General features: G+C 45.0%; 2 protein-coding genes across 4 annotated transcripts in view; one reads left to right on the plus strand and one right to left on the minus strand.

The window, feature by feature from the left end:
• The window catches only part of LOC118571616 (solute carrier family 4 member 1 adaptor protein), a 28,636-nt gene extending 15,879 nt beyond the window's left edge, over nt 1-12,757 (minus strand). The window contains exons 1-8 of one of the 2 annotated variants that reach the window (XM_036170723.1): nt 11,875-12,757; nt 11,439-11,628; nt 9,004-9,126; nt 5,997-6,057; nt 5,451-5,590; nt 2,880-3,040; nt 2,136-2,205; nt 1,384-1,570 (exon numbers count right to left, since the gene is read on the minus strand). In XM_036170723.1, the coding sequence (XP_036026616.1) occupies nt 1,384-1,570; nt 2,136-2,205; nt 2,880-3,040; nt 5,451-5,590; nt 5,997-6,057; nt 9,004-9,126; nt 11,439-11,628; nt 11,875-12,540 (1,598 nt within the window). In that variant the 5' untranslated portion in view covers nt 12,541-12,757. The remainder of the gene's footprint in view (nt 1-1,383; nt 1,571-2,135; nt 2,206-2,879; nt 3,041-5,450; nt 5,591-5,996; nt 6,058-9,003; nt 9,127-11,438; nt 11,629-11,874) is intronic. The other variant, XM_036170722.1, reaches the window with a different exon arrangement.
• Nucleotides 12,329-21,480, plus strand: Supt7l (SPT7 like, STAGA complex subunit gamma). Of its 2 annotated transcripts, none has more exons than XM_036170724.1 (6): nt 12,329-12,945; nt 14,413-14,533; nt 15,823-16,431; nt 17,401-17,725; nt 19,120-19,357; nt 20,735-21,480. In XM_036170724.1, the coding sequence occupies exons 3-6, from the start codon at nt 16,019-16,021 to the stop codon at nt 20,992-20,994; spliced, it is 1,236 nt and encodes a 411-aa protein (XP_036026617.1). In that variant the 5' UTR covers nt 12,329-12,945; nt 14,413-14,533; nt 15,823-16,018; the 3' UTR covers nt 20,995-21,480. The 2 variants fall into 2 exon arrangements, with proteins under 2 accessions (XP_036026617.1, XP_036026618.1); XM_036170725.1 differs by having other exon boundaries at nt 14,413-14,516.
• The last annotated feature ends 301 nt before the right edge of the window (nt 21,481-21,781 follow it).

The raw sequence follows: 21,781 nt of genomic DNA on the forward strand, positions 1-21,781 counted from the left end.
AAATGTTTTTGGTTTTTTTTGTTTTGTTTTCTCTTCTTCCTCTTCTTTTTTGTTTTGGTTATGCTGAGGGTTGTTTTTTGCTTTTTTTTTTTTTGTTTGAGACAGGGTATCACTATGTAGCCTTGGCTAGTCTGAAACTCAGATCTGCCTGTCTCTGCCTCCTAAGTGCTAGGATTCAAAACACACACACACACACACACTGCCAAGTGTAGATCAAGCTCTTTTTCAACTTGCTGACACTTCTTCCTCTACCTCTCAAACACTGGGATTACAGGCGTGCACTACCAGGTCTTTGTGTGTGTGCACGTGTGCATATTTCATCTCCTGTGGCCTGTCCATTGATCTCCTTTGGCCTCTTATATTTTGTGTGGCTGATTATCTATTACTTTGCATAGGTTTTTAAATATTAGAGGAATGAATCTTTTGTGCATGTTGTTTTTTAAATTTGCTCAACAGTAAGATTAATTTTAAAAACCTCACAGCATTCCAATGAACCAGAAATCCATATAATATCCATGGAAAATCATCCAGCAATCTAAATTTCACAAACAGTCCTTCTGTTGTTAAAGGTTATCTGCACCGGGGTATAGCACATGCTTACTATACAAACTTATCATGTTTGACCCTTAGTGTACATGCACAAAAGCACACACACTCTGCAAAACAAAATAATTCTGTAATTATTAAATACAAAGATAAAGAAGACTTGATGTGGTGGCACATACTTCTGATTCCAGCATTGGGAAATAGAGGCAGGATGTAATTATATTTTAATTATACACACACTGCTCTGGGTAAATCTGATAGAGTTAGGGGGAAGAGTGGGGTTAAATATGATCAAGAAAATATATGAAATTCTCAAAGAATTAATAAAAACATGACTGAAATTTTCTTTAAGAGTTCAGTGTTAGGCTGGAGAGATGGCTCAGTGGGTAAAGATGTTCATCACCATGTTGATATTCTGAGCTGAATCCCGGAACCCAGATGATGGAAAGAGAACCAAGCAGTGAGAGCAGACTCCTGACATCTGCAGCGTCTGCACAGCCACATATACACAGTAAGTGTAAAAATAAAGACGGAACGTCAAGGTCATCTACGCTACAACAACCTCTTTGAGGCCAGGGTGGGCTACATGAGATACTGTCTCAAAAACAATTTTTTAATGTTTTTTTAAAAATATAATTTATTTTTATTTTATGTGCATTGGTGTTGTCTGCACATGTGTCTGTGTGAGAGTGTCAGATCTTGGAGTTATAGACAGTTGTGAGCTGTCATGTGGTACTGGGAATTGAACCCAGGTCCTCTGGAAGAACAGTCAGTGCCCTTAACCGCTGAGCCATCTCTCCAGCCCCACATTTTTTTTTTCCAGTTAGAACTACTTACTTTTTTAGTTCTGGGATCTCTGCTGGCTTTACAAGTTTTATTAACCCTTTAAGCCTCTGTTGTTCTTTCCTTAGTTCAAAAGTCCTCAGGTGAAGTTTCTTCCGGGACACACCATCTAATGTGCTCCCTGATTTCATTTCTGACATGAATGCATCTAAAGAATCCTGAGATGATGATTCTGATAGAGCTGCCCAAAGAGGAATATACATGTTTAGAAAGATGGCTTGAATATTATCCACAAAGAGGTCACAAATATAAAGCTGAACAGAAAATATCATTGATATTACGCATGAGCCAACAAGTTATAGCTGTGTGAGACCTTGTGAGGTAATTTAGGCTACAGTCCCTTCAACTATTAAATAAAAAGAGATTAAACCAAGCAATCTTTTTAACATCTTTCTAGCTTTACAATGTTACACTGTGAGGCTGGAGAGATGGCTCAGCAGTTACGAGCACTGGCTGCTCTTGCAGAGGACCTGGGTTCAGTTCCAGCTCACACCTGTCTGTAACTCCAGTTCCAGGGGACCCAGCACCCTCTTCTGCCCTCCATGAGTACCAGACACACATGTGGTTCGTTCACAGACATGTATACAGGCAAAACTCACTCATAGAAACACACATAAAATAAAAAGCTATATTGCTCCGTAAAAATGTCTCCAAAACCTGAATCTTCCAGTGTATCCCAGTACCTAACATGATGCAGCATATACTTGTATGATAGGTGCTCAGTAATTACTGGCTGACAGTCTTACCTTTGCTTGATGACTTGAGCCTTTCAGAAATTTCAGAGAGTTCCCTTTCAGCATCATTTAACTTTGCAACCTAAATGCCCAAATCAACAGAGTTAGCAAATGTTTTCCTTCTTATCACCTTCCTATTGTCATTATTATTACAAGCTCTAAGATAACTAATTCAGAAGTCCACCTAAATTGACTCCTGATAGTTGCTATTTCATTTGTTTACTTTATTCTAGCTGAACCAATTTTAGAATTAAAGAATCAAATAGAATGAGTTACTGAAACTTTAAAAGAAAACATTTAAGAAATTTGTTTTTATCAATGAACAAGAGGTAGATGTCGGATAATGTTTTAAGTTAGGAATACTGCTAAATAAAGTGTGAAATCCATGTGACCTTAAGGCAATTTCATGAAGGCTACGCCATTCCAGACTAAAACAGTACTATTCTTCTGACTTCTCTTACATGCCAGAGCTTAACATCAGTTACACTGTGGACACCCAGATCTGGAACTTTTTCTTTGCTTTTTGGGAAGTCACACCCTATCCAAAGAATGTTCACTAATGGATCAACACAAAACTACAGTAAAGTGCATTAGTGAATAAACTCTTTTTTCCACCAACTTGAATGGAATTAGTGGTTATTTGTTACCAATAAATTTAGAGATCACAAAAGTAGCATACTCAGTACTAGATTTCCATGCTGTTGTTTTTAAAAGTTATACTGGCCATAAAAATAGCTGCTTCTACAAACAACTTACCAGGGATTCAAAAGTTTCCGGCTTCTCGTCAATCTTCCCAGCCTTCTTCATCCGGTTCAAACGCTTCTTCTCGACCAGGCCAGTCCGGTCAAGGAACGTATCGTCGTCACTATCATAAAAATCTTCATCTTCCCAGTTCTTGGCTTTCCTTTTCCGGGATACTAAAAATGAAACGACTCATAATGAACATTTTGTGTGTGGTTTTCAGAGAGACAGGAGAATGGGAGGGAGGGACGGGGAGGCTGGGTATGCAGCTCAGTTGGCAGAGTTCATACTTAGTATGCACAAGGCCCTGGGTCTGATCTCCAGCAGCACCCAACTAGGTGCAAGGGAGACCACCTGTGACCTCAGCACTGGGGAGTTAGAGGCAGGAGGGTTAGAAGTTCAAGGCTATCCTTGGCTACATAGCAAATTTGAGGCCAGCCTGGGATACATAAGACCTTGTCTCAAAAGAAGAAGAGGAGGAGGAGGGGAAGGAGGAGGAGACAGGAAAGGGGAAATAAGCCGGACACAACAGATATTTATCATGCCACTTACATGAGGTACCTAAAGTAGTCAGATTCTATGCTGAGAAGATGACTTAGCAGATCAAATACTTGCCTCACAAAGGGAGAACCAGCATTCAGATCCCCAGTGCCCGTGCAAATGCTGGGCAGGTGTGGCAGGGCACCTGCACCCCCAACACACAAGACTGAGAGACAAGGGATCCCCAGAGTTAGCTGGCCAGCTAAACGAGCTCAGGACACAGTGTTCAGCAGGAGATTCTAGCTCAGTATAAAAGATGAGGAGTGACTGAAGAGGATACCCAACACCAACCTCTGACCTCCACATGCCTTATAAAGTCATCAAACCACAGAGATAGAAACAGAGTGGAGTCCCCCCCATGGGCTGGGGAGGAAGGAGAATGAGTTCATGTTCACAGGATTCAGCTGCACCAGGAATAATGAAAAGTTCTGGGCTGGGCAGTGGTGAGTACATAAGTAAACTCCATATCACTAAATTATAGTATGTTTTAGGTTACATATATTTTACAACAATAAAAAGTTAAAACAAAGCTGGGCATGGTGGTGCACACCTTTGATCCCAGCACTTGGGAGGCAGAGGTAGGCAGATCTCTGTGTGTTCAAAGCCAGCCTGGTCTACAGATAGAGTTCCAAGACAGCCAGGGCTACACAGAGAAACTCTGTCTTGAAAATAACAAAAATAAGTAAGTAAAACAAACAAAAAAGTCAATCAATAAAACAGTAAGAAGATGAGGCTGGAAAGACAGCTTAGTGGTTAAGAGCACTAGTTACTCTTCCAAAGGCCCTGGTTCAGGTTGGGGATTTAGCTCAGTGGTAGAGCACTTGCCTGGCAAGCACAAGGCCCTGGGTTCGATCCTCAGCCCCCCCCCCCCCCAAAAAAAGGACCTGGTTCAATTCCCAGCCCTCATATGAAGGCTCACATCTGTCTGTAACTCAAATTCCAGCAGATCCTCACACATGCAGGCCCAATACCAACACACATAAAAATTAAATGAAATAAATAAAAATCACTTAAAAAAAAAAAAAAAAAAGAACTGGGTGGTGGTGGTGCACACCTATAATCTCAGCTCTCAGAGGCAGAGGCAGATGGATCTCTATGAGTTCGAGGCAAGCCTGGTCTACAAAGCGAGTTCTAGGACAGCCATGGTGGGTATACAGAGAAAACCTGTTTGAGAAACTAGAAAAAAAGGGTGTGTGTGTGTGTGTGTGTGTGTGTGTGTGTGTGTGTGTGTATGTGTAAATATATATATGTGTGTGTGTATATATGTATATATACATGTTAATATACATATATATATTAAGGTATTTATCTATTTAAAAAAAGTAAGAAGATAATTAGAAAAAGATCATAAACATAGAAATAAACCAAGGAATATGGAACTGGCCTGAAACTCACACATGGACCAGGATGGCCTTGAATTGCAACCCTCCTCCTGTGTCTGCCTTGCATATTACAGACATATGTGACCATGTTCCCAAGAGCCAGGTTTTCTCTTGTTATTTCTCTTCTTTTCTTTTCTTTCTTTCTTTTCTTTCCCCCTCCCTCCCTCCCTCCCTCCCTCCCTCCCTCTTTCTTTCTTTCTTTCTTTCTTTCTTTCTTTCTTTCTTTCTTTCTTTCTTTTGTTGTTGTTGTTGTTGTTGTTGTTGTTTGTTTTGTTTTCAAGACAGGGTTTTTTCATGTAACTCTAACTGTCCTGGAACTTACTTTGTAGACTAAGTTGGCATTGAATTCACAGAGATCTGCCTGCCTCTGCTCCCGAGTGTTGGGACTAAAGTTGTGTGCCACCACCACCTGACTTAGCTTTTTAACCAGGATTAGTTAAACCCCAACCCAGATTTAGTTTTTTTTAATGTATATTCACCTATGTACCAGAATGTCTAAGACAATATAAACAAATGTCTTAGGTTATTGAGAGAGAGGACTTTTCTCTCCACTTCAGAAAATTCTGTACAATGTACACATTATCCATGTAGAGAGATTAGGCTACCCTTTGCATTACATTTTCCTTCTTGGATTTTTAAAAGAAAGAAAGATTTTCAAAACTACCTGCTTCCTGCCGCAGCAATCCCAATGTATCAAGGATGCGACAAGCTTCCAGTGAGCACTGTATCATCGCTTCTTTTTTCTTTCCTGAGTGAATGGCCTCAGCCACCAGCTGCTTCCCAGTTGAGTCATCTACAGGTAATCTGCAGGGGTTCACAGGGAGTAACAGCTCAGCAGTAAGCCCTGACTCCCATGAAGACAACTGTCATGATGCCCTGTTTCCTCAGATGGCCTTTCAGTCCCTCAGGGAATTTCATGCTATCTTGCCAGGGCTGGACTTCAAACCATTTCCTTCCACATTTATTCATTTCACCCAGCTCCCAGTGATACTAAACTAGAAAGGCACAAACTTGGTAAGAGTCTAAATGCAGAGTCAAGTTCCTCTTGGGGATAGTCTCTGCAACCATATGTTAACCTGAAAGTGGCCACTTCCAGTTATAGGCACTAACAAGAAAAGAACCCAGGAGCTCAGTATTTAGTAGGGAGAAGAAAGGATTCTCACAAAACAAGACCCTGTCTCAAAAAAAAAGTAAACAAAAAAGAACATACCTCACTCTGCAGAGCCAAGTGCTATGCCCCTGCTCATCAAATTCATATTCTAATTCTTCTCCTGTAGAAAGAAGAACAGTTAGTAAGATCTAAAAATGACTAGCTGATACATAAGAGAACAAAAGTTAAAGACACCAAGATTTAATATTTCAATGAGCACTAAAGGTCAATACATGTCATTTATTGCTAGGGATCATCACCTGGAAGTAAAACTAGAATGAATGTGACATGAAAGAAGACAATTTCAAATCAGAACAGTCAACTCAGCAGGGCCTGGTGGCAAGATTGGTTCGTTGGATTTATTATTTATTCAAGGTCAGCCAACGAAACTTAGTGAACCCTGTCTCAAAAATAAAACAAAAACCCACACAACTAAAAAAGAGGGCTGCAGTCAAGTGTAGTAGCTCATGCTTATAATCCCTGCAGTCAGGAAGGAGATGTAGGAAGATCACTGCAGTTCAAGGCTAACCTGAGTTACATTGAGAGTTTGAGGCTAACCTGGGAAATGAAGTGAGATCCTATCCTTTATTTAAACAACAACAACAACAACAAGGGCTGGAGAGATGGCTCAGTGGTAAGAGCACTGACTGCTCTTCGAGAGGACTCAGGTTCGATTCCCAGTACCCATATGGCAGCTCACAACTGTCTGTAATTCCAGTCCCAGGGGACCTGAAACCCATGGTAAAACACCAATGGATATAAAATAAAAACAACAACAACAACAAAAACCCGAGGGGTACACCTCAGTGGCACTGTGCTTGCTTGACATATATAAAGGTCCTACGTTCAACCTCAGGACCACAAAACACAATGCTGGTTGTGTAGGCTTGTAAGACTAGGTGTTCAGAAACTGAGACAAGAAGGTCATAGCTACAAGGCCTGCCTGGTCTACGGAGCAGGTGGGTCTACAGAGCGGGTGGGGGTGGGATTCGGGTTGTGGCTGAGTGACAGAATGCTTGCCTAGCATGAGGCTCTGGATTTGAGCCCAGAACAGTCAGAACAAAACACTCAAACCAATCGTCTCTCCATACATACTTTTATTTATGCAATTTTGTGTGTGTGTGTGTGTGTGTGTGTGTGTGTGTGTGTGTGTGTGCGTGCAGACTGGGGGTCTTCCTCAGTCCTCCACCTTAGGTTCTCTCACTGAACCAGGAGCCCATCAATCCAGCCAGGCTGGCTGACCACCTGTCTCTCTGACTCCCCAGCACTGGGCTCACAGACACATATGACTCCCCAGGTCCAGCTTTTTAATGTGGTAGTAGGAATCCAAAGGCAGGTCCTCCACTTGTGCAGCAGACACCTGCTGCAGGATTGAGCCTGCTCCCCAGCCCGAATTTTCATTCTTTCATAGGTACAGGTGGTGTTTAAAAACATAAATACACATTTTGTTGCTGCTGGAGACAGAGTGTCATGTAGTCTAGGCTGGCCTTGAACCTATGTAGACAACCACGACCTTGAACTCCTGATCTTCTTGCCGCCACTTCCTAAAGTGATGGGACAGCAAGCATCAACCACCATGCCTGACTAGAAGCATAAATATTATGTGTCGAAAGCAATTAGTTCATATATATTTCCAGTTACATATGTGTGCATATCTACGCACACACAGACACAGACTGGATTTTTTCCTTATTGGTAACCAACCAATTGCAGATTGAAAAAAAACTGTCTAGGGCCTGGAGAGATGGCTTAGCAGTTAAGAGCACTGACTGCTCTTCCAGAGGACCTGGGTTCAATGCCCAACACCCGAATGATAGTTCACATCTGTCTGTAACTCCAATTGTAGGGGATCAGACACCCTCACACAGGCATACATGCAGCCAAAACACCAATGCACATAAAATTTTTAAGAAAAGAAAAGAAGCCAGCAATGGTGGTACATGCCTTTAATCCCAGCACTCAGGAGGAGGCAGAGGCAGGCAGATCTCTGTGAGTTTGAGGCCAGCCTGGTTTACAGAGTTCCATGACAGCCAGGGCTACAAAGAGAAACCCGTCTTGAAAAATTTTAAGCATCTTCAGATCTTGGTATCTTCAGGGAAGGGTCTTGGAACCAATGTGACTAACTATGAATGTTTAAATATCTCCATAAAACACGAATACACATGTAAATATGCATCAGTGTTCTCTCAAAGTATATCTACTGAAACAATTCTCCCTGAGAACTTTTCTTATCATATGAAGTTAAAATCAGCACTAAGAACTGAAAAGACCAGGGGCTGAGGGGATGGCTCAGTTGGAAAAGCACTTCCCTAGAGAGCATAGGACCTGAGTTCAATGCCCCAGAAGCCAGGTGAAAAAGCTGGGCATGGTGGTACATGCTTGTAGTCCCAGCCCTGGAGAGGCAGAGATGAAAGGATCCCTGGGGGTCAGAGGTCAGTCAGTCTAGTGTGATTAGCGAGCTCAAGGACAGAGAACCCTGTTTCCAAGGAGGTAGATGGTGCTTCTGAGGAGGACACCTCAGGTTTTCCGGAACACATACACATTAAAAAGTACTGATTATAAAAGACTATGGGGGTTGGGGATTTAGCTCAGTGGTACAGCGCTTGCCTAGCAAGCTCAAGGCCGTGTGTTTGGTTCTCAGCTCCGGCAAAAAAAAAAAAAAAAAAGACTATGTAGATTAGAAACAGTAATTCTAAGGCTTTGCTTCATTTCCCGACCACTAAGGCCAAGGTCTTTTGAGAAGAATGTGTATTTTGAGAAGTATTTCTTTAAGATGAAGAGAAAGATAGACAAGAGTTTTATTATATTTGAAATAAACCTGGGGCTGGTGGCACAACTCAGTGGTAGAGAGAGCAGTTTCCTAGCACATACGCAGGGTTTGAGCCTCAGCATCCCACAGAAAATACAAATAGACAGAGCCAAAGAAACTGGTCACAGGGCAAGACCCAAACAAGGAAGACAACAGACAAAATAAACTGCTTACAAGTGTGAGGCTAAAAGCTTTAGGAAGCAGCACTGCAGTGAACGCACTTCACTGTTGGGGCCAGGAGCGCATTTACTTACATACCTTCTCTGTCAAAGAAGCCTTGGAGAGCCTTCTTTGGATCCTTTATATAAAATGCCTCCCGGTCCTGCTGAAACTCCAAGGCAATGGGGTTCTCTTCAGCCTCATCCTCTACAGCATCCTCGCCTGCAGGGCACAAGAAAGAACAAATATGAGGAGACATGAATGACAGCCATGATCCTTCCAGACTGAGTAACGATATAATTAGAAGAGCTGGCACAGCGTCACACACCTGTAACCAGTATTCAGGAGGCTGAGGCAGGAGGATCACAAGTTCCAGGATCACCTGACTGCATAAAGAAAATGCTTCAAGAAACACATGTGCACACACACTTATTTATCTATATTTGAAAGTGATTCAAAGAAAGATATTTGAGAGCATGGGATGGAACAATCACAGATCATGAACATCTTTTAGTTTTCTAAATTATGTAACAAACAAGACTTGTTTCCACAGCATTTTTTCCCTATTCATCACTTTAAAGACAACATTTACCTACTACACTTTGAAAAAGCACTGAGCTCTTTAGCGTATGGGTCTCTTTCTCTCCTATTCAGGTCTTACTCACTGATTCCAAAATAACTTCTTAATTCTCCTGTCTGCCAAACAGACAGAACCAAACCTGATGCCAATGTGCAGCTTTATTACGGCTACTTTTCCTTTCCTTCAACTTCCAGCTTGAAACTGAGGTTTAAAAATGTGTAAAGTGAGCCACCATGTGGTTGCTGGGAATTGAACTCAGGACCTCTGGAAGAGCAGCTCTTAACCGCTGAGCCATCTCTCCAACCCTTAAAATGTGTAAAGTGGCTGGGCGGTGGTGGCGCACACCTTTAATCCCAGCACTTGGGAGGCAGAGGCAGGCAGATCTCTGTGAGTTCGAGGACAGCCTGGTCTACAGAGAGAGATCCAGGAAAGGCGCAAAGCTACACAGGGAAACCCTGTCTCGTGAAGAAAGAAAAAAAAATGTGTAAAGCGGGATAGCAGGTAAAGGTTCCCGCTGCCAGGCCTGACAACTGCTTTGGACCCTGGAGACCCACAAAGTAGAAAGAGAACCAACTCCTTCAAGTTGTCCTCCGACCTCCACATGCACGCCATGCCCTCCAACACAAACACACAAAAATTAAATAAATGAATTTATCATTCCCAAAAGACCTAAATTAGTATTGTCCAACAGAAATGTGAATGTTATGAGGGTAATTTTGAATTTGCTGTTAGCTACTTTTAAAAGGTCATTCCACCATAATAATCAATACAAGAATATGATAACAAGTATTTTATTATTTCCACTGTCTTTGAAATCCTGTGGATTGTCTGCACCTAGAAGACATGCTGGTTTGGATGAGCCAATGTGACACATAGCTAACAGCTACCATACTGACTAGCACAGGTCTAAGTTCCTAGTGACTGCTTCCTTGTCTGGCACTAACCTTAGCAGGCTAATGGTTTCTGGCTTATTCTTGACACTTTGCATAGTAATTCTGTATTTATTCTGTCCTTGTATTTACATATACAGGTCACACACATATACAAGTGCCACAGTGCACATGGAGGTCAAAGGACAACTTGTGGGAATCCATTCTCTCTTTCCACCATGTGGGTCCCAGGGATCAAACTTGGGTCATCACAATTGGCAGCAGACACCTTTACCTGCTGGGCAATCTCATCAGGCCACAACTGCTTTCTTTTTTGGTTTTTGAGACAGGGTCTCTCTATAATGTAGCTCTGGCTGTCCTGAAACTGGATATGTAGATCAGGCTGGCCTTGAACTGGCAAAGATCCACCCTGCCTCTGCCTCCAGAGTGCTGGGTTTAAAGATGTGGGTCACAATGCCCTGTTAGCCTTTGACTTCTATCTTTTTTATAGACCTGAGTATCCATCCTCCAAAAGGTCTGGTGTTTGTGGATATATCTGATTGTCTCTTGAATTTTTTGTACTTTGTGAACATAGCATGAAAGATGAAATATCAAATGCTGATTTCATTTATTTATTTATTTTGGTTTTTCAAGACTGGGCTTCTCTGTAGCTTTGGAGCCTTTCCTGGACTAGCTCTGTAGCCCAGGCTGGCCTCGAACTCTGGCTCTGCCTCTTGAGTGCTGGGATTAAAGGCGTGCACCACCACTGCCCGGCCCAAATGCTGATTTCTTAGCCAAAGGAATGAATTAAATTTTCCATGCCCTCCAGTGATAATTATTTAGCACTCTGTGTGTGTGTGTTTAAATGATGAAAGCAATAAGTAACTTATATGGTGAGGAAGAGTATGTATAGTGCTCACAATTCAATTTCTTTATATCACTAAAGTTAATGAACCTGGGTTACTTTATTTGCAAATTATGCTTGCCCTACATGTGTATCCAAGAGCCATGAAGTGCTATCTGATCAAAAGCATTTAAAGGCGCCATGAGCAAGGAACTCAGAATCTGAGTTTGCAATTCCTTACCCATTCCCCACGTGCAACCCATCTCATCATCTTGGGCCTTTCTCTTCCCTTCCGTGGTATCTGTTTCCTCCTCTCCATCAGAGTCTTCCCCCAACATCATCTTCTCCAGTAACAGCTGTTGCTGTTTGCGCAGTTCCTTCAACTGTGTTACTGTTAGCTCAGATTCTGCCTCTCGGTCTTCCTCTGGTCCCTAATGAATCACGGGGGGGGGGGGGGGGGGAATATATACATATATGATGAATTCAGGGATGGAGAAAGTATTTTCCAAGATACAGCAATGTACACAGACCTGTGGGGTCCAGACTGGCCCCTAATGCTCCTGTCACTGGTGAGTGGGAGAATCTTTTTTTTTTTTTTTCTCAACTAAACCTTAAAGAAACTCAGAATTCCAGCACAGTGAAGTCCCAAGATTCTTTCTTTAGATTTTTCTACTTACCTGAAGGATAAACAGCCGGGTGCTGCCTCCAAAGCGGAAAACGTGCCCAACGTGGACTCTACAGTACGTGCGGGGCGGGATGCGAGTTTTGTTGAGGAAAGTACCATGGGTACTTCCCAGATCATAGAGGTAGAAGCCCTGCCCAGGACTGTCAGATTCTCCGTCGGGATCAGACCCCCGGTGCTGTAGCACCGCATGGTACCGGGACACGGAAGGATGCTCCAGGCACACGTCACAGCTAGCAAGCCTCCCGAAAAGGCAGCAGCTCGTCCCTTTCAAGGTGCGGGTGCCAAGGATGGTGCCGCCCTTCAGGGTTTCGAGGCTGTAGGGGGCCGTGGCTGGGCTGCCCCACGAGGGCTCTTGGTATGGCGGAGCCCGGGCCGGAACGCCGGAAGCAGCAGCTACCCGCGGGGATCGGAGCTGCTCCTCCGGCGGACTCCCAGTCTCCCCGCTGTCCGGCCGAGTCGGCGATGGGACCTCAGGCTCCCTACAGCCGGGGTCCAGCAGCACCGTGGGACATTGCTTCTCCACATCCTCAGGGGTGGGGGGACTGGAGGCTGGCGCCTTGCTCCGCACAGCCGGAGACACCGGCAAAACCGGCTTCTTAAACTCGCTACTGACTTCCTGAGGTGCTGGCGGTTCTGGCTGAGAGGTAGGATCAGCCATCCTCAGCCGGGTGCAACCTCAAAATGTGTCCCTCAGAAACCCCAGCCGCTCGCTCTCCACGTTCCCGCGCGCGTCTCTCCCTCCCAGCTCCCTGCCGCTCTTCTGGACGTCAATATTGGAGTTCCTCTCTCAAGATTCACCGAGTTGTAAAGATGTGAATAGCCCTAGGGAGTAACAATACCGGGAGGCGTCCGGGGAGCTATCGTGGTGTTGTGCAGAATGCGGATATCTTTAGGCGTTGCAACCGGCTGGTAATAACTTCCTGTGGCAGAGGGCGATTGAAAAGAAGCGCTTCCGGCGGCCTAGGGCCATTAATCAATAAACTAGCCTCTTAGGCTTGATCTGGTCGTCGCCTCGGACCTGTCGGAGTCAGACAGCCGCGTAGACCGCTCCCGGAAGACGGCGGTGAGTATTTGAGCCTTATTGTGTGCCTCAGGTCCAGAGTTCCCCATTTTACTGCTGTCCTGGGAACCAGACTTCCCAGGATCCTGTGGTTGGCGCCTGAGCCTTGCTGGTCGTGATCACGGAGCCCCTACCCTGCACCTCCCGGGCGTAGGCTTGATACCCCGTTTATTGCTTTTGTGAAGTTAGGGAAGAGGGCGATTTCTTGTTAGTTAGTCCGTTCCTTATTCACAGAACGAATCATTGAGGCAGCATGTTCAGTGGCTTTACAAACATGGACATCGGAAACCTATTTTCTCTTTCATCCTTCGCATTTATGACATTGGCACGACACCGGGCCACAGCTTCCACGTCTGGAAAACTGGAAATAGTAGTGTTCCGTTTTTCACAGGAGTGTTGGAAAATTGAACTAGACAATAGTTCATATTGTAACTCTTTTAACAGATGCCTGGACACTATACCAAGATGGCAGCCATAACAAGTGGGCGAATGCAGCTGATTAAGTCAATTAAAGTTAAATCCAGGGATAAATGCAGATCGATGTGAGAATACAAAGAAAGAATGTATTGGGGAAATGTTGGGGGATAATGATTTTAGTTATATTAAAGAACAAATTCAAGTTTGATAAAGATGTAGAGGGTGGCAGAGGATTCCTGACAGAGGACCCTACTCAGAGAGCCAATTACGAAAATGTCTGTCGTTCTCAAGAAGCTGAGCAGTGGGGCTGGAGAGATGGCTCAGTGGTTAACAGCATAGGCTGCTCTTTCAGAGGACCTGAGTTGTGTTCCCAGCACCCACATCAGGGCAGCCTGTAACTCCAGCTCCACAGGGATCTCATGCCCTCTTCAGGCCTCCTTGGGCACCTGCATACACATGGGACACACACATATGTACAAAACAATGAACGTAAAATCTAAGCACCAGGCAGCTGTGGCACACATTTTTAATCCCAGCAGGGGGATCTCTGTGAGTTCGAGGCCAGCCTGGTCTACAGAGAGGGTTCCAGGACAGCCTCCAAAACTACAGAGAAACCCTGTCTCCAAAACCAACAATAACAACAAAACAACCAAAAAGGCTTGAAAAATCAAAACAATAAAGAATAAAAATAAAAATCTTAGCAAAGGAAATAAACTGAGGGGCCAGCCTGACAGCCTGCGTTCAATCCCTGGAACCCACATGGTGGAAGGAGAGAACCAACTCTCACAATTTGTCCTCTGACTTCTACATACACCCCCCCAACACACACAAAAAGTAAGTAAATGTAAATATATATATATATGATATATATATATATCATATATATATTTTTTTTTTTTACCAAGAAAAACTGAGTCATATGATATTGTTAGAACTAAGGTCATTTAATCCAGGAATCCCTTCTGTTTGCCTGCAGGGCACTGGGTCCACACCTTTAGTAGTTACCGCATGCTCCTATACTGAAATACTTTGTTTCTGTGTCTCTCACCTCAGGACAAAGAGCTTGCACCTTCACACAATGTCTGGTATTCAGTCGATACCAGAACCTGAAGAGACATACAGGCAATGAATCAGGAGAAGCAAATTGAAGACCGATTGTAAGTTTCAATGAATGGTAAGCCACAGAATTCTGACTTTTTCCGAGAGATGCATTCAGCAGGAGTTTGTCTGAGACAAAGAGGCAAAACAAAAAACAGGCTGGAGGTGTGGTTCAGGGATAAAACAGTAGCCTAGCCTGTGTTCAGTCTTCAGTACCATGAAAAAAGAGGAAGGGGGGGTGGGGAGTCCAGCAACATTGTAAAATATTCTGAGAAAGACTAGAGGGAGGGATACCAGTTAGACGGCTGAAGTCTCCTAGCTTCAGTCTGGGGAGACAGCTCGGTCTGTAATGTACTTGCCATTGCAAGTATGAGGACCTGAGTTTGAGCCCCCAAACCCATATGAAAAACCCAGGTGTAGCTGCATGTGTTTATGAACTTTGTTCTGGGGAGGCAGAAACGGGCGGATCTCTGGAGGTCAGTAGTCTGGAATGAGCAGCCAGCCCTAGGTTCCAGTGAGAGGTCCTGTCTCAAAAAGCAAGATCGAGGACACCCGAAGAAAGACACCCAAGGTTCATCTCTGGCCTCCATGTGCATGCGTACACAAAGAAACCTCTGGTATATTCTTTCATCTGTATGTCTGAATTTGAAAGCATAAGGCTAGAGTAAACGCTCATGAATGTTTCTACAAGAATAAATTCAAATATGCTCAGGCACGGCATAGGATAAGAAGCACCTGCTAGTATTTTTTGCTTATTTCCAAGACAGTGTTTCTCTGTGTAGCTCTGGCTGTCCTGGATCTCACTCTGCAGACCTCGAACTCAGAGATCTGCCTACCTCTGCCTCCAGAGTGCTGGGATTGAAGGTGTGTGCTACCACATCTGGCTGGCTGACAGTATTTTTAATGCTACTCTCTTTTTTTCTATTAATCTAGCACAGTTGTGTCAAAATACTGTGGTAATACTCTAGGCCTCCCATTGAAACTTCATGCTTTGTAGCCAGGCGGTGGTGGCACACGCCTTTAATCCCAGCACTCGGGAGGCAAAGCCAGGCGGATCTCTGTGAGTTTTAAGGCCAGCCTGGTCTACAGAGATCCAGGACAGGCACCAAAACTACACTGAGAAACCCTGTCTTGAAAAACGGAAAAAAAAATGTCATGCTTTGTAAAGTGTTTAGATTTAGGCATGATGGGAATTCTGGTAATGAATTAGTGAGGGAAATAGGAAGTGTATATGTTAAGGTCCCAGACACCATGGTTGCTGTTCATTTACTAATGACTTCAGTTGTTCTTTTGTCCTTCAGTCCAAGAGGAATTGTCATCGTGTGATTGACATCTGACAATTATTTTTCTCTTAATTTCTTCAAGGAGAACATCCTTTGTCCTAGAGTTTTACTGACACCTTTCTCAAAGTGATCTTATCTTACATTTTATGTAAGAACTGCCTGGACTTCGTATTTTTCACTGCAGAAGCCTATGATCTACAATTGCCAGAGACTTAAACATATTACTTGTAGGGTCTCATCTACATTAAACCTGAGAGCTCTTCTCTGCTTGCTCCAAAATGTTGAGATACTGGGGAGAGATACCAATCCCATCAGGACAGACCAACAGAAGTTCCTTTGATCTGCTCCCACGGGAGTTCCGCCTGGTGGAAGTCCATGACCCACCCCTGCACCAACCCTCAGCCAACAAGCCCAAACCCCCCACTATGCTGGACATCCCCTCAGAGCCGTGCAGCCTCACCATCCACACCATTCAGTTGATCCAGCATAACCGACGTCTTCGCAGCCTTATTGCCACAGCTCAGACCCAGAATCAGCAGCAGACGGAAGGTGTAAAGGCTGAAGAGAATGAGCCTCTTCCCTCCTGCCCCAGCTCACCTCCTCTCCCTGATGACCTCCAGCCTTTGGAGTGTAAAAATCCCAATGCGCCGTTCCAGATCCGGCACAGTGACCCAGAGAGCGACTTTTACCGGTAAGACAAAGCATTGCTACGTTGTCTTTTTCTTTTCTTTTTTTGTTGTTTGTTTTTTTGGGACAGGGTTTCTCCATGTGGTTTTGGTGCCTGTCCTGGCTCTCGCTCTGTAGACCAGGCTGGCCTGGAACTCAAAGAGCTCGGCCTGACTGTGCCTCCTATGTTATCTTTTTCTTAAGTGACCTCCCCAGTGACCCTGTTAACTTGTAGGAGCATTTCCACTTCTGCACGAGGAAACTGGGGTGAGAGGGATTGACATGGCCGACATCGCTCACATCATTAGTAGAATGTCTCATGTTACTCCAAATCTTCAGACTCTAGAGTCTGTATTTTTTTAACTTTTTGAATACAATAGGCATTTATTGAGTGCCTACTCATACCATTCATTTTACTAGAAGTGAAATAATACAGTACATAAAAGGTAGAAAGAAGGCTGAGGATATCACTCAGTGGTAGAGCAGTGGCCTAGCAATAAGGAAAAAGAAGAAAAACATCCTATAACAATCAGCACTATATTCACATTTTTGAGGGTAATATAGTTTCATTCAACAAAATATTGTTGTTCATCACATTAAATTCATGGTATTACTACAGTTTTGTAGTTTTTTGGGGGGAGGGTGGAGGGTTTCTATTTCAATTGTTAACAAGAATGGTGATCATGCCTAGGGGCCGGGGCAATGGCTTAGTAACCAGAACCCATGTCAAAAAGCCAGGCATGGGGCTCACGTTTATGATTTCAGCACTGGGAAGACAGATAAACATCCCTGAGGCTCTCTAGCCAATCAGTGAGCCTACTTGGTGAGCTCCAGGCCAAGGAGACCCTGCCTTCAAATACAAGGCAGTAGCTGGGGAGATTGCAGGAGAAGGTGACTGTTTCCCTGGAAAGGTGGAATTGTAAAACTCTCAGGGAGACAGGTTGGTCACCCCTTGGCAAGAACACAAATAACACCGGCGTGCCCCCTCTTTCAGGGGAAGAGGAGAGCCTGTGACTGAACTCAGCTGGCACTCCTGCCGGCAGCTCCTCTACCAAGCAGTGGCCACAATCCTGGCCCACGCAGGCTTTGAGTGTGCTAATGAAAGCGTCCTGGAGACCCTGACTGACGTAGCCCACGAGTACTGCCTTAAGTTCACCAAGTTGCTGCGCTTTGCCGTAGACCGGGAGGCCCTGCTGGGACAGTCCCCTTTCCCTGATGTAATGGAGCAGGTGTTCCATGAAGTAGGGATTGGCAGCGTGCTCTCCCTCCAGAAGTTCTGGCAGCATCGCATCAAGGACTATCACACTTACATGCTACAGGTGAGGTGACCTGGGAGATGTGGGCAAAGATGCCATAGTCTGGGGGTGTCCAGCAGAGTCTACAGCACATGTTCCAGAGCGCAGTGCACAGGGACTTGCAGCAGAGTGGATTTGACCCATTTTTCTCGTGGCCTGTTGTTTCTGTGTCCTCACACTGGCCCAGTGAAATGTCAGGGCTCTTTCAGTCAGTGGACAGTTCATTCACTGTTTCGTCCTCTGGAAGAAATAAATACACAGGTATCTGGAGCCTCAGACACTGTGCTTTAGCATTCTTTTTAGTCAACAAGTATTTATTGTGACTTATTGTGAATCAGGCATTGTGGGAGATCTTAGTTTACAAGGTGAGTAAAGTCTTTTGAGCTTGCAGTGTCATGAGAAGCAAAACCAGGCAAGCATGTAATGGCCACAACCGTTTCAGATAACACTGAGTGTTGGAAAACTAATCAGAACTGAAGGAGGTCCTGGAAGGGCGCCTGACAGATTAGGGTTAGAGCACAAACACTTCTCTAGTCCCTGAGCCTTAGGCAGTTTGTCCACTTAAGAGTGACCAGGAACCCTCAGCTTCTAACGGAGACTGCTTAGGATCCAGATTGCTTGCTTCACTCAGTGTTGGCCTGTAGGGTCTATAGGCCAGATGTCTGGGAGGTTTCTGTCCTGTGAGACAGGATTCCACTTGCAGGCTGGCTTTCCTCTCCCCGCTTGGGCATATTTGCCTTATGTAACTTTTAATTAGTGATCAAGACATTTTCTGACACATTTTCTTTGCATGCCTCTGTTGTCACCTTGGACCTAACCCTTCAGCAACTTCCTCCCATTGGCAGTGTGGGTCCTTGTTGCTTAGAGGTGCTGCGGATGCATGCGTGGCCTTGCATACCCGAAGCACGCGCTCTCCCACTGGCCTGCACGCCCAGCCCTGGCAGGAGAAGTTTTACAGTTCATCTTTCAGGCTGGCTCGGTTAAGTGTTTGCCTCAAAAGCATGAGGACCTGTTTCAGACCCCCGAGCCCATGAAAGAAGCCAGGTGTGGTGGCGCACACCTGACATCCCAGCAGTGGTGAGATGGGGGATGGAGATGGAGACGGGGATGGAGATGGAGACGGGGATTCCTGGAGTTCGCTCTCTCACAAGGTGGAAGCACCTGAGAAAGGCAGCCGTGATGACTCTGTGGCCTCCACACACATGCACTTAAGTGCACACGCACACACATACATGCATAGACATGTGCATATCCACACATGTACATATACATGCACACACACCAAAAAGAAAGAAAAAATAAAAGTACAACTCATCTGTTAACCGGTACTCTGCTGGGTTCTCCTTGGGTTACCACAAGCTGACTATCCAATCTAATTCTAAAATAGCCTTGGAAAATTAACCCTTGCTTGCCAACAGATTAGTAAGCAGCTCTCTGAAGAGTATGAAAGGATTGTCAATCCCGAGAAGGCCACGGAAGATACTAAACCTGTGAAGATCAAGGAGGAACCTGTGAGTGACATCACGTTCCCTGTCAGTGAGGAGCTGGAAGCTGACCTTGCCTCTGGAGACCAGTCCTTACCCATCGGGGTCCTCGGAGCTCAGAGTGAGCGCTTCCCATCCAACCTGGAGGTGGAGGCTTCGCCACAGGCTTCAGGTAAGCACAAAGTGCATTCAGGTTCTAGTTCTGTCCATCTTAGCGCTTAGACATTTTAGAATCGTACTCTAAGTGGGGAGAAGCAGGCATGGGCAGGAGCAATGTTGCTGGGACCAACAGCTGTGGTGGCCCTTTTCAATATGCTCTGCTGCAAGTAGCTGTGTTTCCTCCAGAGACATCCAAGCAACTGCAGACGAAAGGGACGAGACTGGTCTACCCTGTTTGAATACGTTGTTCTCTTGTAGGTTATAGCTGTGATGACATTGGGAACCTGGACCACTGGCTCATTTTAGTTTTAGGCAGTTACATTTGTATTTGTTTGTTTGGTTATTGAGACGGGGTCTTGCCATACAGTCTAGGTGGGTCTGAGATTCCAGTCCCCCTGCCTCAGCCTCCCTCGGGCTGGGATGACTGGGCCACACCACACGCTGCCTGCTTCACTACCCAAGTCAGTTATGTTGCAAATTAGTTTGGATACTTACTTGTTTACAAACATAAATGCATGAGAAATTTAAATATCAAATCCTCAAATGTGACCCAAAGAAAATTAGGCCAGTGTCAGACAAGCTGAAAAGAGGCTTTTGGTCAAGGAAGAAGTATCAGTTAACAACAGAGCTGTATTACCAGAATACAGAGAGGGAGGAGCATCAAGGACCATGTCCCTTGTCAGGAGAAACAAGCAGGAAACTGATGTCAGCATCATGCAGTGAACAGAGTCTTCAAAATGCAGGAGAGGTCCAGAGAGTCTCAAATAAAAGGCAGGAGAATAAGACAGCCCCATAAAAGGAAGGAAAGAGAGCTCAGTGGGTAAGAGGACTGACTGAGCGAGCATGAGGGCCTGAGTTTGAATCCCTAGGACCCATGCAAAAGGAGTAGGTGGCTGTGTGTGCCTCTAATCCTGCCATTGGGAATGGAGACAAGTGATCTAAAAGTTTACCAGCCAGCCTCGTAAAACAGTGTTTCCAGGTCAAGGCAGTAAGCAACAAGAGAAGATTCCAGCATCCTTCTGCGGCTTCTGCATGCATGTAGGTATGCACACGTACCTGCAGGTTTATTTGTATATCACACACCACACACACACACACACACACACACACAGACAGGATAAACTACCTGAGCAAGGCCTGGAACTGTGTCTACCTTTGAACATAATCTTTCCACCCAGCTTTACTTTCCTGGTGTAGGGAAAATGGAGGTGAGTAAGGTGAAGGGAAGTGGAGAGGAAGCTGGTAATTTGGGGGTGACGATTTGAACCATGGACATCCTCAGTCCACGTGTGGGACAGCAATGAAGACAGCGTAAAGGACACTCGTCAGCCCTGGATGGGGACTCGTTGTTTGGCCCCCCACGGATTCATACTCTTCCCCTTCGTTCTAGGTGCAGAAGTAAATGCTTCTCCTCTTTGGAACCTGGCTCATGTGAAAATGGAGCCTCAGGAAAGTGAAGAAGGCAATGTGTCTGGGCATGGGGTGTTGGGCAGCGACGTCTTTGAGGAACCAATGTCAGGCATGAGTGAAGCTGGAATCCCTCAGAGCCCCGAGGACTCGGACAGCAGCTATGGCTCCCACTCCACGGATAGCCTCATGGGATCCTCCCCCGTTTTCAACCAGCGCTGCAAGAAGATGAGGAAGATTTAACTGCAGGGCACTTCTGGTCCAGACCTGCATCACCAGCAGAGAACCCCGGGGTTTAGATTGTTTCCATAATAGTGATTGGGTTCTTATTCTTAAATACAGTGGGCTTGCCTGATTTCAGAGAAAAGGTCTTAGCCTGGTTACATTTCACGTTGGCACCGTTTTTGTACTTTTTCAGAACAACAGAGCCACTGTTCACAGACCGACTGATGCTGGCCGTAGTCAGACCAAAGCACTCTCCCGGCTGTTACCTTCCCGTGGGACACACGTTCTTAGCTCCTCTCGGCCATCTCTCTGGCACAGTTGGAAAGAATCACGACACTCTGATGTTTGTTCCCTGCAGAGGTGCGAAGCTGAGATGTCCTGTCAAAGCTTGGGTGCATTCCTTCGCATCACTATACTGCCTTTATAGATGTCGGGTTCTCATTCCTTTATTCTGGGTCAACTCATTGGAAATCCAGCAGTAATACAGGAAATAGCTAAGCATAACATCAGTCGTGTTTCGAAACTCTTTGCCACTCAAGCTGCTTACAAAATGAGAGCCCGGTGGTGACGGCCATTATGCAAACAGCGCTTTCCCACAATTCTTCCTTTTCTAGATTATTCCATCCAGCCTCATCCTTTTTACTCTCAGTATGCTTTCTGCTGACAGACTTTCAAGTCTTTCTACCTTGCACATCTCCAGCTGCTCATTTCCTCCTTTGTGAAGGATGCAAACAGGACCTGCTCCAGTTGCTCAATGGGCAGCATTTGGTTTGTTCCAGGTAGTTCTTGGTTGTTTGTTGTTGTT

This window comes from Onychomys torridus, chromosome 21, assembly GCF_903995425.1.
Source record: "Onychomys torridus chromosome 21, mOncTor1.1, whole genome shotgun sequence".
NCBI lineage: Eukaryota > Metazoa > Chordata > Mammalia > Rodentia > Cricetidae > Onychomys > Onychomys torridus.